A 17,417-nucleotide genomic window follows, 5' to 3' on the forward strand; every position below is an offset into this window, starting at 1 on the left:
TCAGTCACCTATTAGAAATATATAATTTACCTGTCTGCTTTTCCTGATGCTCGGATGTAAGATTTGAAGAATGGGGCGACAGCATTGCTGATATGTGCATGAAGTGATTCATATGGAGATCCTTCACTCAGAGTTATTACTTGCAGCTGAGATGATATACTCTTGTCAGCATCAATAAATGGTGCACGTTTGATCAAAGCAACACTGCAATGAAAACATACAACGACAATAATCAAACTACACTGTACACAGTACACAATTCTATTTCAAGTTGAAACACACATATCCACAAACTAGTGAGAACACAAGTAAAATATAAATAAACTTTTTATCCAAGCATTTCTGCATGAAAATCTATTCAACACAGTTAAATATAAAACATAAGTAATAAGAGCATCAAATTGTTGATAAATGATAAAATCTAGTTTATTTCTGTGTAAAGCAGTATTATTTTTACCTGTTAAACTTGGCGTTGGTGAAATGTACATCTAATGACAGGACGTATGCAATATCTGGTTCTGCATTCTCATCATCTACATCATCTGTGTGAAAAACATGTACAGAATATCAATTACACGTACATTTTGTAGTTGGGTGGTACATGTACAATGTACATACACAGGGTACTATGTCCATTACAATTTACAGTAATTCACTATGTTGTCTTTTATCAATGTCTTGGTGTGTGCTAGAAAAACACAACAATTTACAATATAGTACAGCAATGAAAGGTGGTCTGTCTACAAGGAAAAGGAACTTGATCGAAATGATATTCTTTAAGTTATTTAAGCCAGCGCATTTTCGTTAATGAATCTTATTCTGCATTGCATCTCACTGCTGCTATTTATCGACATCAGTGTGACATTTCTATGTTCTTGAACAACAAGGTAACAAAGATGGCAAACTGCAATTTCATTTCAGAACAGCCTCATTACAAAATGAAAATCCCATTCCAAACAGATTCATTGTCTGTGTAAATGGTACATTTTATATCAAACCAGTCACTACACCTCAGATGCTCTTTTTCCTCATCTACATCCAAATCCTTGTGTAGAAATATTTCAACACAACTACAGAGGTAGTGTTAAAATGAACTTTTAATTCTTTATCTACTTTATTTTCACAATCTGCTTGTAATTCAATTCTACATTTCAAATTGTGTGCAGATGCTTTATTTAATTCACACTATTTGAAATGTGTGTGATTGATAAATCACATCAAACATGTTAACTAAATTACGATTTCTAATAATCCCCTTGCTTGATTTATGTCATATTTTGATATCAAACTCTAGGAGAACATATTCAACCCTGGTCAAATATACAGCAGTACATTTATTTTTTATATTTAATATATTCAATTTCAAATCGAAAGAAAATATGGGTTGGTTTAATAACAACAAACTATCACAATAAAATATAATTGTTTTTATAATAAATATTACGAAACAGACGCAGGATGTAGCGAAATCGTTGAAAATACACGTCACAGCCAGACAATATGGGCAAGGTTATGCAAATAGGCAGTCTGACGGATGACTCATGCTCTCACTGCACTGTGTACATTACATACATGTACTATGAATGTAGATGTACAAATGTTGATGGAAAAAAAATATTTTCTACACAAAATGCATGTATAAAATGCAAAAATAACCTCTAAATACCTTTTGATACAGCTCTCTCGACTAGCAATGCATGTACTTGAGGGTCGGATAAGAATTTTTTCATACATTCTTGATGCCCCTTGTCACCCAATGCACTTTTCAACACAACGGATGACAAACCATCGCCATCTTCCAAGAGTAGTGGTACTAATTTCCCGAGGTAATTATCAAGACTGGAAACGTCCGCTACAGTCTGACTAGCCGTGCTACTGCTGTCAGTATCAATACTATCTGCCATGGTGGTGGATAGTTTGCACACTGACGTTCACACAGAAAAATTGTCTCTATTTCTACTGGAACACCATCCACCGGCGATTCAGGATTCTAGCCCAATATGTCTGCTGTCAGGTGACCTGTTATGCGTGAAGATGATTGGCTGTGCCGTTCACATGACGGAAATTGCTTTCCCATCCCATAACTTTAAAAAAATATTGTAATATTTAATTAATTTAAAATTTGACATCAATCTATAGGTTGTTTAATATATAGCATCGTCCCTTAACAATTATTTTGATTACGAGTTGCGCTGGTAACTTTCAAAACTAGTCACACACCCCTATACTGAAAATGGATTGACCTAGCCCTTAGAGTAACTCAATAACGAGCAAGCGAACGTAATATTCAAAACACTTGGAAACCTATTCGCGTTTCTATGCACAAACTCTACACAGGATTTACACCCAAGTGTGTTCAAAATGACGGCGGGTGCAATCGTCGTGCCAACTATAATACCTTTGAGAGTTCCCATACCAGGAAAACCAAAGCTCAATATCGACACAAACACAAATGTCGAGATACGAACCGGTAAGTTGTTAGTCGCTTGACTTCACAGAGTTCCAGCTGTCATGTTCCTTACACTCCAAGGTACTAGACAAACAATAACATTTGTTTTATGTGCAAATGCTCACCATTTCATGAAAAAAATATAACTTTATGACTTCATAATGCATCATCCATCAGTACCTATGCCAGCAAAATTAATTTACCCTCCAAGAAATATAGCTAAGTGTAGCAAAGAGTGCTTGAAGTCAACACTTTTAAAAAGATGGCATTTCAAGGAGGAGCCCCTGTCTTGAATAATCGACTTGACCTCAGATAACCTTAGAGTATAATTTCATAAACATCAAACATTCTTCCTATATTTCACCGTATCTATAATCAAGTTAATGTTTTCCTTTCAAGAAATTTAACAAGCATGTATTGAGTATCTAAATAGATCACAACAATCTATTCTAGGTGCAATCTGCAATCAGTAGTATTAGTGGAGGTATGACAACAAAACTATTTTAGTATTACATCATTTAGTAAGTCCTGGTAATGAATACTTTGTGAGTAAAGTACTTCAAAATGTACATCCCAGGGAGATAACAGTGGTTTTTGATATAGTATAATAAGCATGAAGACAATAGAAATTATTATAATAAATGTTAATACATATATATGTATGTATTCACTATATATAGCAAATAGTAGGTATTAACCAAAGCCATATTAAAATTAATGATTTATTTACAAACAGGTTTTGCCTGAAACACCTACCACTGAAATAATTATGAATACTAAATAACTACTAATATAGCACACAATTTGATATCGTGCTATGAAAGATTATATTAAATCATCATATTCACCAAAGTCGTAGGTCCATATTGTACATCCATCCATCCATTCATCCATACATCCATCCATCTATATATACGTACATACTACAACATACATACATACATACATACATACATACATACATACATACCGTACGTACGTACATACATACATCCATCCATCCATACATACATACATACACAGTGACACACACACACACACACACACACGCATGCATGCATGCACACATACACACACACACACACACACACACACACACACACACACACACACACTTGCATTGTATTGTATTGTATTGTTTCATTAATTTATTACCTTTTGTCATCTTACAGATACTCCAGATACTGATATCTACTACACTGTAGATGGGACAAAACCTGACCCTTTTCAAAAGCAAGGAGAAAAGACTACTTATAGGTACAGAAGAGCTTTCTTACTTGGAGAAGGTAAAAGAACAGTGAAAGCCATAGCAGTGACAAGGTAAATGAAGTGTATGTTATATTGACTGTACAAACTTTTCAAATTTTCATCAGTGTTTGTATTAATCAATGATTAGAGATTTTAAATGATGGTTTGGTTAAACCAAATCAATAAATTGACACCTTTTAGATTACATCGCATGATTTCAATGTTTGTTAAAGGTTCTAAAAATTTCTGTTGCATCACACAACTTATGATACTAACCATACTGTCGTAAAAACAAGCAAAAAGATTTTAAAAAAGGGTAGTTTGTATTGTTGGTGATGAGTATTGTCAGTGTTGCCATCAGTGCTTGCATAATTGTATTCAAATTAGACTTCATTTGAAATGTGTTAAAAGCATTTTAGTATATCACATAGTATCCCATGCCATAACACATAGCAAAAACACTGAGGTAGATGTTAATATGACAGCTATACATACAAGATTCCTTGGCATAAGGAAACATAGTTTCAGAGAATACTAAGAAACACTAACGTTTGTTTCTAGCATATGTCTGCACATGTCAATAGTTAGATAAAAGGTGCTGAATTCAGTACCAAAAGCTTTCAAGGCCAGTTTATAGGTTCTCATTCTTCATTATTGTTAATTGTTCACTGCATAATTGGTTTCACAGCTGGCTATAAGATGATTTATGTTCCATTGGTATATGTCATTTATGAAACCTGTACTGAAAAAAACCAAATGAAAACAACATACATGTAGAATATACATTATGATACGAGCAGTATCAAAGTGGCACCAGTTATAGATAATCATGTATAAACTGTAGATAATAAAGGGTAAAACGGTATAACCTAAGGCCATGTAGGGTCATTAGTGTTGCCCCATTAATTTGATGGGGGTCATTTCAGGTCATTCTGCTCAGCTTAATAGTCTGATAGGTGATGTAGTGGTGTACCATAGGTAAGAATACTTTAATTGATTGCATCAGCTCATAAATTAATTAAAATACTTTTATTAATCAGGAACCCAAAGCACTACAGACCATACTCGCTTATTTCAGCCAGTAATATAGAATCTCAGATAGTAAATGCAGAAAGATGGTAATTTGTATTTCAGTCAACTATGGTCATTGTTGGGAATACATAATAGGTTTATCTCAGCAGACTGTATGCAACCTATAAATATGTATTTACAGATATTAAATTCATACCTAATAGTACTGCATACTTATTGTAAATCAACATAGAGGAGCCTGATTTGTAGTACAATACTTGAAAACTGTATGTGATATTTTTAACTGGAATATTTGTTTTTGTTAATGTTCTACACAATTAGTGATGGAAGAGAGAGCAATGTCGTCAGTAAGGCATTTGTTGTGGAGTATGTGCCAGCCCCAGATAGAGACAGTGATGAGGAGAGTTTCCAACAGCGATCAGCCAGAGATACAGCTAGGGGTTTGAAGGTATGATATGTTGAATGATAGATTGCAGAGACTAGACAAATGTCAAACTGCCATGCTCTAGTAGACAAAATCAAATTCTCATTTCTGTAAGACAATATCAGTTATTGTAATAATGGTAAATAAGAAGCTCATGATAAAGTACTGGAAAGCTGATGCTTGATAAATTATACGTTTTTGAGATTTAAATGTTGTACATATGAAATGCTAGTACTTACCACATGTGTGCCATACTTGTACATGATGTATTTACTATATTATTTTCCAATTATGGGTATAAAGTGAAGACTCTTAAAATGTACACTCAAGTCTGATTGGTTAGCAAAAAAATGGAATGTTGCCAGTAACATTTGCAGTATTGTCAATTGATAGAATATGAAAATATTGTTGTGTATGCTTTCCAATTATTGCGACAGATTTGAATTTCACTTCAACATTAGTAATCTGTGTTTATAATTGTTACAGTAGAATGGGATTACAGTCAAAGTGACTAAAATACAACTATATTATGGTTAATAGTCAAAACTGTAAATGAAAGTTGTATTTCATTTTTAGTAAACCTGAGATATTTACTGTTGATGCTCTTCTCTTGCTAATAATGTCATGTTAAAGAAAACTTTCAATAGCTTTAATTTTATGCCAACCTGTCTTGAAAAGCAGTATCAATTAAGAGATCATTAATTTTCTAAATCCTTACCATTCAATCTGTCAGCTTACTGCTGGACAGACTTCATCTCACATCATGAAGAAACTGTTGGAAGAGGAAAATCTGCAGGCAATGCAAGACTTGACAATTAGTGGTTCTGATAGAAGGAAAGCTAGAACAGGACCTAGGTTTACCAGTACTAGGATGGGTGGTAGGACTCAAGATACTCCTGGCAAAGCTCTGAAATCACCTAAAACACCTAAATCAGTTAGGAGTATGACTGGTCAGGTAAGTTGCAATACAAGTTCTGACAAAGCTCTGAAATTACATAAAACGCCAAATTAAATTAGCCATGGGTATGACTGGTCATTGTAAGTTTGTAATGCAGAATGTATGAGGTTGTTGTGCCATGATATTGTACATTTGTGTACAGTCAGTTCCCACAATTTAATTAGTTTGCTACATCTGTTGCCTACATGCATGTTTTGATCTTTTTTGACTGAATACGCATATATCAAACTACTGGTAATGTATACATACATATTAATTATAGAAGGAATCCATGTATTCAAAATCAATGCATGAAAATGTTCATTTATTCTCAACTTTTAGCATTCAAGTTTTAAAAAAAAAATTCAGAATGCACATTTGCAATATAAAAGTGATAACATTATAAAGAACTTCCAAGAACTGGTTGCCATTTGTATTTTCAAAAGTTTGAAACTTTTAACTTCATGGACTGATTTGTATATTTCCAATGGATAAGAGTGATAATGCAATGACTTACGTTTGATCTGTTTCAATTTTATTTTCAGACGTCACTTGACTTCACCAAAAACCGTCCTAGGAATGCTCCAGAGAACATAACCCAAGCCAATAGATTACAAAAAGAAACTGACTTTCTAAAGTAAGTCAATCGATGTTCTTCAATACTATACTTATAACTGTTTACAATGTGTATTACGCAGTTGTTGTTGTTAGTCAAAATATTTATCCATAATCTTGTAATCATATATACAATATGTTTGATATAAGTTTTAGTATTGAATCATGAAGAGGAATAAATATCAATAGTGTGGACTAGGTCTATTGAAGTGTATTGCACAGGTATCCAATGCAGAAAAACTGTCAAATATCAAATGAAATTAATGACTTTGAAACTTTTTTGGGGCCTGTGTTTGTGCACAGTAAGATTAACTGTAGAGAAACTTAAAATAACTTGAACCTTTGTGAGGTGCCATCAATAGTTTTGTTGAGGTCAATGTTGGTATGACTTGTAATTGTCTAAAGTTTGCATTCTTCAAACACCAGATAACATTATAGAAAAGAGGCAATATGATTGTATATTTATTCCACCCTAATACCCTCCCCTACCTAACATAAAGAAACCATACTGTATAACCACCAGTGGAGAACCTTGCATAGACTGAGATTGTTGTCTATTGTACTCTTCCAATTTGTTTTGTAGGTGTATCTATTGTTTTGCTGATCGTCCGTCAGACCCATACGCCCGTTTCTGCAATGAGTGTGGCTCTCCAGTTCCACCTATTCCCAATGCTAGACTTCCACCACCAGAGCCAGGACAGATGGGAATGTGTGTAGGATGTAACTCCATGGTACCCCTCAATACTGATAAATGTGTTGTGTGTGAGACACCGATCCCTCCTCAGATGATTCCCCAGGCCAGTATCAAGTTACGGGATAAACTCATGTGTAATAGTTGTGGTACAGCTAATCCTTCTAATCTCCAGTACTGTGTCACATGTGAGACTAGATTACCAGCTAATGCGAAGGTAATTGTTACTTACAGTTACACTGTTTTATTTTACCAAGCCATTTATTGAAATTGTGTAAATGAAGTAATTTGGTATTTATTCTGAAACATTGTCAGTCCAATAGTGTGCAATTTCACATTGTTCTCAACTATGTTGTTGATATTCTTCATTTTTTTTCTTCATTTTTAGAAATGGTTCACTTTCATAGAACACCTTGTTTTGTTTCTGTAATACCATGGTTACTGATTTCTAGAAACAAGAATTTATGATGACGATGGATATGTATCTATAATCAACCAAAGCTGATATTGTTTACATTTTATTGTTGCATTTTATCTTTCAGCCATTATTTAGTGGAAATTCAGCTCCACCGCAGCCAAGTAAGGAGGGTCGTTTATTGTGTTGCAGTAAGTGTGGACGTGTTAACAACAGTGATGCTAGGTTCTGTGATTGGTGTGGTGCCAAGGTCAGTAGTCCATATTCCTATCCCACAAAATAAGATAACTGCAGGTCTTCAAGTGACCAGTGTATCAATTCATATATCCAATAGGTTTGGATTCAGTTTTTTGCCAATGATATTTAGAGTAATTGCTTGTGAAGAAAGTATATTTTCTTCAAAACAGAGGACTGGTTATTTGTTTTACCATTCCTGATATGTTATCATCTGATTGTTGATAAACCTGTTACTGGTTATCCTCAGTAATTATACAGCAACGTTCATTTTCACTTCTGTATTTTGATGTTTGAGTTCGACCTCAAAAAACACAAAAGTCATAATTTTTGCAACTATATGTATGTTTTTTTATATTTTCCTAATGTAGCCTGCCCCATCAACAATTCCTCTGGTGTGTTCCCGTTGTGGAGGCAGTAATCAACCCTATGCTAAATTCTGTAACTCATGTGGTGTCGGGATTGAACCACCAATGAGAGATGACCCTAGAAATAGTGGACTCACAGTGAATGGATTCATGACATCATCAGTAAGTGCACATAGCTATGTTTATCTACATTCCTCTATTATCACCTCCCCCAAATGGGGGAGGGAAACTTGTCCGTCTGTTTGTTTGTTTGTTTGTTTGTTTGTTAGAAATATATCTCAAAGAATAGTGACCGGATTGAGATGAAACTTTGTTGAAAGATTGTCTAAAAGACAAAAATTTGATTTTTGTTTTAACAATCAACGATTATCTCAAAATCGCATGGAGGGCACAAACTCATACGAACAATCGTATGGTCATTCTATAATCTATTGTGAAATCATGTGATTTTATGTACACTGTGACCATAATCTTGTGATTAAAATTCTGTAATCATATGATTGATCATTATAATGTTGTTATGAAATTGTTAATTAATCATATCATTATTTTAGTCATGCAGTCCATGAATTATAAACCAGCTGTGTATTAATAGTAATGATGTGTAACTTACACTTTTTTGATTCTTACAAAACTTTTTCCAGAGGGCTTTTGTAATTTTGTATATTTTATTTATCCTGAAAGCATTGTGAGCATCTTGTCATCGTAAGGAGTTGTAGAGTACTGTAATGGGTTAGATTTGTAAATATCGGAAATCATAGTAAAATAGAAAAACGAAAAAAAAAGACCTAAAAAAAACTCGATAATGTAACTTTATTAAACTTTACCATTACGTTACTATTACTATCTGAAATCATCATATTTTCAGAGTGGCATTGGAGCTGTCACAGCTGATACCTGGATGAGTGTAGCTACACCAACATCCCTGATTCCAAAGAAAGCAGTGGCAACTCAAACTGTTGGCTTGTTCTTTCCATCTAACAAAGAACTACAGAAGAAAGAAGAGAGTGATGAAATGGCTAGACAGATCCAGGGAGCTATGAGTGATAGGAAACCACCATTGTCAGCTGTTAGTCCTGGCAAAGGTAGGCATTGATTCAGGGATCTATGGGTGATAGGAAACCACCATTGTCAGCTGTTAGTCTCGGCATAGGTAGGCATTGATCAGGGATCTATGGGTGATAGCAAAACCACCATTGTCAGCTGTTAGTCTCGGCATAGGTAGGCATTGATCAGGGATCTATGGGTGATAGCAAAACCACCATTGTCAGCTGTTAGTCTCGGCAAAGGTAGGCATTGATCAGGTTAATAAAAACATGTAGCAAGAATAGCACAGAGTTAATGTATGAAAAGACAACTAAAAAAACATAACAACCTTGGTAAACAGTAAATCTTCTTTAATACCATGCAGCCATGTAGACATAAATAAGTCTATCATTGAGGCGGAATGTAAGAGTAGAACAAACAATGATGATGAAGGAGACATTGACACTTTAATGTTTTTCTTTTGTGTATCCTTATGAGATTAATATAGAAAATACTAATCAATTGTCATTTTCAAAAATTTATCTTTCTTTAACCTCCAAATATTCAGGATACTGGCGACAGCAGATGGAGCATGTGTGTGGTAACTTGAAGGCCTATGCACAGAATCATCAAGAGTTTAGATCTGTTATTGGAGAGCCTAGAATTGGAAAGGTATTGTGTGCTCAAACAAATAGACAGTAAAACACACATTGCTGGTTTTAATATTTGAATCACTTTCAGGTGTTTTTAGAAGGGCTTTATAAAGACAAGCACACTCGTGTTTATTGTAGATCACGTAATGTTTTATGTATGAAAGAGAATATTAAAAAGGTAATCCCAACTGTAGTAGGTGTGTAGATTTCACAGGATGTTTCTTGATTTACAAAGGTTACAACGCACACACAGCTATGGAATTTGTCCTTCTGATGAGGATTGTTGACTAAGACAGATCGAAAGTTCAATACTACAAACTTTGAACTGCTTGCATATTAGTAAATCATTTGATCTACCAAGCTGATGACATTTTTGGTCAGGATGTTTTGAGTTTGTAGTTATATCACATTTGTAGGTATGCTATTTATACCTTGCTCCTTACAGATTGTGTCAGCTACAGTCCATGAGGACGGCTATGAGTTGAATTTGAATGTCTGCTTTGCATTAAGAGGCCAGAAAGATGACATGACAGGCAAACCGATGAACATATCTAAAGGTAACATCATAGTTGTACAGTGTAACTCAATTCTTTTAGGAAGTTATCATTTATCATGTCACACTGTTACCAATCTGCATAGTTACACCATTGTTTGTGAAAAAATCATGATATATACACAAGATTTGTCAATCAAAATAACTGCGTTGCCATTCAATAATCCAATTTTATCATAAAAGTGAGATTACATTCATCTGAGTTAAAAAGCCAGCAGTCTCTGTACATGGTCACTATTACATGCAAATAAGATAAGAAATGAACTGGCATGGATGAATGGACAGAACAGGGCAATCTGTATCAAAGACACCAAGCACAAAATTCAAACAGCTAATTCAAAGTTTGTCAAACATCAAGTCCACTCATATGATCACTGTCCCCCATTTTCTTTCGAATTATAGGTGGATATTTAAGTCAGCTGACAGAAAGTAGAAGGCATAGTTTTAATGGTAGTGTTTCAAGCTTTGGTAAGTATCTGAATAATATAGTCTACACACGTACACAGAACTCACATACCATCATTATAGCTCCCTCTACTATATGCATCACTTGGACAGAATGCAAATATCATCATTATACTGCCCTCTATGGTGTATTCATAAATCAATATGCTCTCTTGTCTTTTTTTTCAGAATCAACACACAAGAACACTACCAAGAAAACTATTAGCAAGAAGAAGAAGACGAAAGATGACAAATTATCAGTGAGTGATGATGTTCTGATGGTCTTTACATTAGTTATGGTTTTTAATATTAAACAAACAAGAATGTGGCTGTTAATAAGACTAACATCAGAATGATAGCAAGTTTAGGTGTTAGTTCAATTAAGCTTTACAATGACCAGTATGTATAAATTTAGTACAACATTTAGATACTATATTATCAGAAATTGAAGTATTAAACACCACATAAGACCTCAAATTGTTCATTGCAGGAGATGCAAGATTAGTAGTATTTAGAGATGCTTACAAATACATTTGATTGTAAATGTAGTTTTATTTGATTTCAGTCTGTCATAAAGTTAAGGTCATAGCAAAAATATATTATCTTGATTGTAGAAAGCAGTGAGTTCAAAATTCTTGCATTTATGATATTCAAGTACAAACTGTCATGGCATCTGTGTCAGTATCTGTCTGTCTGTCTGTCTGTCTCTGTCTGTATGTATGTATGTATGTATGTATGTATGTATGTATGTATCATGTCTGTCTGTCTGTCTGTCTGTCTGTCTGTTTGTATGTATGTATGTATCATTATGCATATGTCATTGCGTGTGTCATTGTGTCTGTGTCAGTGTTTCTGTCTGGCACTATGCATGTGTCATTGTATCTGTCTGACTGGCTGTGTGTCTGTTTTGTCTGTGTCTGTCTGGCTGTCTATCTGTGGCTGTGTGTCTGTCTGTCTATCTGTGGCTGTATGTTTTCTGTGGTTGTGTGTCGACCTATCTGTGGCTGTGTTTGACTCTGTGGCTGTGTGTCTCTATCTATGGCTATATGTGGCCATGTGTCTGTCAATCTGTGGTTGTGTGTCTATTTGTGGCTGTGTGCCAATCAGTCTATCTGTGGCTGTGTGTGGTTGTGTGCGTTAGGCTTGTTTTTTCATTCTTACATTTGATTTTTAATTTGTCAGCCTGAAGACAAGTTATTGCTAAAGGAAGTTGGTCCTAGAGGAGAAGGAGATGAAGTAGAAGTTGAGCGGCTACTTGATGAGGTGAGATGTTGGTGATTGTCCATGACATGTGTTTAGTAGGTGCAAGGTGATATACAGTATAATCTGTTATGAAATAGTACAGTGACAATTACACTCAAAATTACAGACTCGGAGAAAAGAAAAAAAATAGGTATACTTGGAGATAGGTATTTCAATGGCAAAATGAGACATCTAAAATGTATATTTGTACAATTTGTAGAATGTAGTAATTTAAGCAAATGCACATACCACAAAAAGATATAACACAAAAGGTCAAAAACTTCAAAAGTTGTATCCTATGCCTATGGTAACCATTGTTCAAATGATGTTCCATGCTATTATCAAGGCTGCATGACTATGTGTAACTATGGTAACAATATTGAAATTCTGTTTCAATTATGCTGCTTAGTGCTGCACAGCTATATGTTCTAAAAGATTGCTATGGTTGTAAGTATAAGTTGATTTGAACTGCCAAGTGATTCATTAATTAATTCATTTTGTCTTGATCACTATAAACCAGGGTGCTGATGCTAATTGTGAAAATAGTGATGGCATTCCAGTGTTAACAGTAGCTGTAACTAATCAGCAAGAAGACTGTGTTGTACCATTGGTCAATAAAGGTGCTGAAATCAACAAGAAAGCTGGCCTGTAAGTATTGCAGTATGGTTCTGAATCAAGTTTAAAGGCATGCAAACCGGAGTTTGTAGGTTTTTTGGGCTTGATTTTTGCTTCAGGTACTCCTAGTACTTACTGAAACATACTTGCAATTGACAACTCAAAACAGACTTACAGATATAACTGGGGGGGGGGGGGGTGCTGCTGAATGTTACAAGGTGTCTGTAGTATTCTAATTACTGAAGCATGAGGTATATTACTCAGTTCAATGACACCATTTAGTGTATATTAGTCTTATAAGTTACAACATTCATGCCAGCACTCAGAGTGGTTGAGAAGCCTGATAGGTCTGACCAACACAGCATATCTTTCAATCTAAGTGTATGTATAGTAGGAGGTCAAGACAAGGGAACTTCTATTATGCCATCAGTTGTGGTAACAAGACCACAAGACAATTATAATGCTATATAACATTATACTAGAATATTTTAATCAAGGATTTAATGCACTAATTATTTCACCTTTGACCCCCTTTATAGCCTTCTGTAAGCAATGGTTCAGATTTGACATTCACCAAATCTCACTCTAGTGCTTTATGATAGACTATTAATTACACAGCAATTTTTTTAATTGTCACACAGACACATAATTGTTATATTCAATTGATATTCCATTGTTGTTTAGCATCAGTAAACAAACATACAGACTAGCTAGGTTCAGATCTAAACTGAAGAAAACATGATAAGTTGTTTTGAGTGGTATCTGTGACTGTTCTTCACAAACATTTGAATCCTTTCTTTTGGGCAGGAAAGGGAATACTGCCCTGCATGAGGCCGTGAATATTGGTATTGATGGTCAGAAAATGGTGGAAATACTCCTGGGATTAAGAGCCAACTCCAAAGTCAAAAACGACAAGGGTGAAACAGCGTATGATTTAGCTGTGAAGAATGGAGATGAGAGTGTCATCAGATGCTTTACAGCCAATATGGGCCAAGATATGATTAGCAAAATGACAAAGTCAAAACCCAGGGAGACCATGGAGCGTTACTAGTAGACTAGTAATTGTCTGAGTTCCTGTAGAAAATGAGAAAACAGCAACAGAGTACAATGGGGAAAGGATGTTTAGAGAGATAAAAAAAAGTGATTTGTGTAACAGTTCACATCCTCTGAGATTATAGACACCTACACAATATTGGCAGTATGCATAATACATATTAGATTTACCTTTTCAACCATGTTATTAAGATTGTATATACATTGTATAACTTGTATAAGAGAAATTTGTTTTTAGGTTTCTGTAATGAACAAATATTTGTACAAACATGTTCAACAACATCAACAAGTGAATGAGTACTAAGAGAATGAACAACTTTGCTGTATGTGGTGTTTATTTCATTGGAAGTAAAATTGTATAAAAAAGTAAACGAATATATAAATATCAAAAGTAGAAAAAATCAATTAAAATTGTATATTTGTAGAAAGATGAGGCAAACATATTGAAATCTGTTTAGTATGTTGTGTTTGATTTTTATAACGCACCTGGTGGAAGAGTAAGTTTCTTTCAAGTTACTAGTGTAAGTTAATAGAGAACTTTAAAATCTCAGGTGTCTTTTTTCTTACGTCATAAGTTTTTCACAATTTGTCACAATTATTACTTTTTTTTTTCTATGTTTGTATATACAGTTGAGACTACCTATGCCTAGCAAGTGTATCATGACACAAGTCATCATTTCTTACTGTACAGTTTGCTGATTTGTCTTGAATAAATTGGCCCTTCTTTTTAGATTCTCATGGTCTTTGTAGTATATGTACCGCGATGCTTTCCATGTAACTGTAGGATAGACAAAGACCATGATAGAACCCCCATGACTCATGAGTGCAAGTGTGGCGTACTTGGGGTATTTGCACGAGTGTATTCACTGCAGTTGTGCTTTAGCAAGTCCATTGAGTGAAAGAGCTGCGGAAAACACTGCAAGCACGAGTACAAATACCCCTGAGTACCCATACTGAAACTCACATGTCATGGGGTTCTGTTATTATTACATGTTTATCTGAAACAGCAAATGTTCGTAAAATCATACTGTATGATCATGCAACCTTGCCCTCATTTGCATATAATTTGCCTGCAGGTATGCAATAATGTTTACGGTATCGCACTGCAGTGCAAATACCAGTAGTATGTGCATGCACCAGTGCAAGTAATCTGTGGTACATATGTAATAATTTGTAGTATAGGGCTACTTTCTAAGGTACTGTCAGACAGATAAAGACAGTAAGTTTGAATCACACAGCTATTGACAAGTAAGTAAGCCATTGAAAAAAACCATGAATTGTCTAGCATAGTAGATGAATATTTTGATACTTAAGAAAGAAATTTATTTAAAATCAAGTTATGTTATTCTGGAGATTTTTAATTCTGTTATACTTAAGAGTTATACTTAAGAGAAAAATCTAATTTAATTATTTTAACAAATCATAATTGATGTATAAATCATAATGATACATGTAAGTATAATAAGTAGAAACTTCACCAATTATTGAAAATACCTGAATTGTAATTTTCAGTCTATCAATAATTCCATCACACATCATTGATTACAATGCAATACAATACAATTAATAAAATTTGATTTCAGTCAAATACAAATGTTGGTAAGTTTTTAATTGACATAATTACCCAAAAAAATTAAGGATGGATGTGTCATTATGTCTTTGTGTGTGTGTGTGTGTGTGTGTGTGTGTGTGTGTGTGTGTGTGTGTGTGTGTGTGTGTGTGTGTGTGTGTGTGTGTGTGTGTGTGTGTGTGTGTGTGTGTGTGTGTGTGTGTGTGTGTGTGTGTTTGTTCCTGGATGCATTGGCTTATGAAATTGATTATGTATGTAATATGCATTTAGCCTTAGGCCTAAAAAAATAATTGTTTGGTTCCGGTTACCTGAATCCACCTAGCTTTTCACTGCCGACCCTAAACTTTTTTTTATTTATTTGAGAAAAAAATAATAAAATCGTGAGAAATAGTGGATGCGGAAACTGACATCAAAGACAAAATAAAACTATTCTTCCAATCTGTAATGGCTGTACATCTGATAGGAAGAAATAAACAACACAGAGACCATTTGGAAAACAATGGAAAAACTGACCTAGACATTCACACAGAAAAAGAAAACTATAGTAAAATAAAATAAAAAATCTACCTACCCTACCTATTCTAAAATTGAGTGTAATCAGAACCACACAATTTTATTTAATAAGCCTAAGTACACATTGCGCTGAAATTCATGCAAGGTTAGTGAAGACAATGTACGGCTATAAATCAGTTTTTGTAATCAAATTAAACTGGGGATAACTTTAATTAATGATCTCTCTCTCTCTCCCTCCCTCCCTCCCTCCCTCCCTCTCTCTCTCTCTCTCTCTCCTCTTGTCACATACACACACCCCACAGACACAGAGGAGAGAGAGAGAGAGAGAGAGAGAGAGAGAGAGAGAGAGAGAGAGAGAAAGAAAGAGAGAGAGAGAGAGAGAGGGGGGGGGGCAAATACACAGATAGGCAGACCATGTCTATTCATATTTAATATGCGTACGTAGGGCCTACAACACTCTAATATGTTTAGACCACAGGGCACTCAGGCTTAGTTATGTTTACAAAATTACATTTCTGGAGAGCTTATTAAATTGTCTTGTATTATTTTAGGTTATCAATAACAAACATGGATAAAGTTTATCCATGAAAATGTTAACACTTAGCGATCTATATGAAAGCATAAACATTGGAAAGAGATTGACGAATTCTTGAAAAAAACCCGTAAGAACTGAATGCGAAGCATAAACTCGGTAAACGAAAAAGAAGTGGAAAAAAAAATTGGCGACGAGGATGGGATTCGAACCCACGCGTGCAGAGCACAATGGATTAGCAGTCCATCGCCTTAACCACTCGGCCACCTCGTCCTGTGGAGAAAAGCGAAGATCATACAATTATTGATCTTGTGACTACAGAAAACTTCACGGATCGCGATTCGCAAGACTGTTTTTATTGTATCAACTATTAAACTTCTTCTTTTTCAACATCAAAATTAAGCCCAATACAATGTAGCTGAATTACAGTTAAAGAATGCTCAGAATACGAATATAAAAGCACTGCAAGTTGTGTATCAGCACGATGTCGTAAATAATCTCCATGTTGTTCCGTAAATCAGACACGACCAAATACTAAATAGACCCATCTGTCTTGAAAAAGAGATTTACAAGTACATATATTCATATGATACTATGTCAGAGTAAGCAGAGTGGGACTCTTGCGATTGTTTTTTCCTTTGCGACATATCGATTGGTGGGGGGGGGGGGGGGCATTTACCGATTTACGACATCCTTTGAACCACACACAGAACATGCATAACTCGATTACGGCGGTGAATCATGATACAAAACTGGATATGGAACAAAATGCCTTTACCACCCGTGAGTGAGCGGTTTTTTCT

General features: G+C 34.8%; 2 protein-coding genes and 1 non-coding gene across 4 annotated transcripts in view; 1 reads left to right on the forward strand and 2 right to left on the reverse strand.

The window, feature by feature from the left end:
- LOC144451833 (cytoplasmic dynein 1 heavy chain 1-like) overlaps positions 1-2,515 on the reverse strand; it is a 62,080-nt gene extending 59,565 nt beyond the window's left edge. Inside the window, exons 1-4 of one of the 2 annotated variants that reach the window (XM_078142739.1) lie at positions 2,469-2,515; positions 1,667-2,084; positions 458-542; positions 31-204 (exon numbers count right to left, since the gene is read on the reverse strand). In XM_078142739.1, coding sequence (XP_077998865.1) covers positions 31-204; positions 458-542; positions 1,667-1,904 — 497 coding nt within the window. In that variant the 5' untranslated portion in view covers positions 1,905-2,084; positions 2,469-2,515. The remainder of the gene's footprint in view (positions 1-30; positions 205-457; positions 543-1,666; positions 2,085-2,468) is intronic. The other variant, XM_078142748.1, reaches the window with a different exon arrangement.
- Positions 2,308-15,437, forward strand: LOC144451849 (double zinc ribbon and ankyrin repeat-containing protein 1-like). Its single transcript, XM_078142759.1, has 16 exons — positions 2,308-2,470; positions 3,622-3,769; positions 5,051-5,177; positions 5,887-6,108; positions 6,636-6,727; positions 7,289-7,613; positions 7,939-8,061; positions 8,417-8,575; positions 9,282-9,498; positions 10,008-10,111; positions 10,538-10,649; positions 11,048-11,113; positions 11,279-11,349; positions 12,272-12,352; positions 12,852-12,979; positions 13,754-15,437. The coding sequence occupies exons 1-16, from the start codon at positions 2,362-2,364 to the stop codon at positions 13,995-13,997; spliced, it is 2,328 nt and encodes a 775-aa protein (XP_077998885.1). The 5' UTR covers positions 2,308-2,361; the 3' UTR covers positions 13,998-15,437.
- Positions 15,438-16,805: 1,368 nt separating this feature from the next.
- Trnas-gcu (transfer RNA serine (anticodon GCU)) lies at positions 16,806-16,887 on the reverse strand. The gene has a single exon. It is a non-coding gene; the product is annotated as a tRNA-Ser (tRNA).
- Positions 16,888-17,417: the final 530 nt, after the last annotated feature.

This window comes from Glandiceps talaboti, chromosome 2 (assembly GCF_964340395.1).
Source record: "Glandiceps talaboti chromosome 2, keGlaTala1.1, whole genome shotgun sequence".
Lineage (NCBI taxonomy): Eukaryota > Metazoa > Hemichordata > Enteropneusta > Spengelidae > Glandiceps > Glandiceps talaboti.

What these genes read in the sequence shown, in the direction of transcription:
- LOC144451849 (XM_078142759.1), top strand. Translation starts at nt 2,362, where the DNA reads ATGACGGCGGGTGCAATCGTCGTGCCAACTATAATACCTTTGAGAGTT. An exon ending in AAAGCCATAGCAGTGACAAG is followed by an intron (nt 3,770 to 5,050) that starts GTAAATGAAGTG and finishes CTACACAATTAG; the next exon opens with TGATGGAAGAGAGAGCAATG. An exon ending in GAGAGCCTAGAATTGGAAAG is followed by an intron (nt 10,112 to 10,537) that starts GTATTGTGTGCT and finishes TGCTCCTTACAG; the next exon opens with ATTGTGTCAGCTACAGTCCA.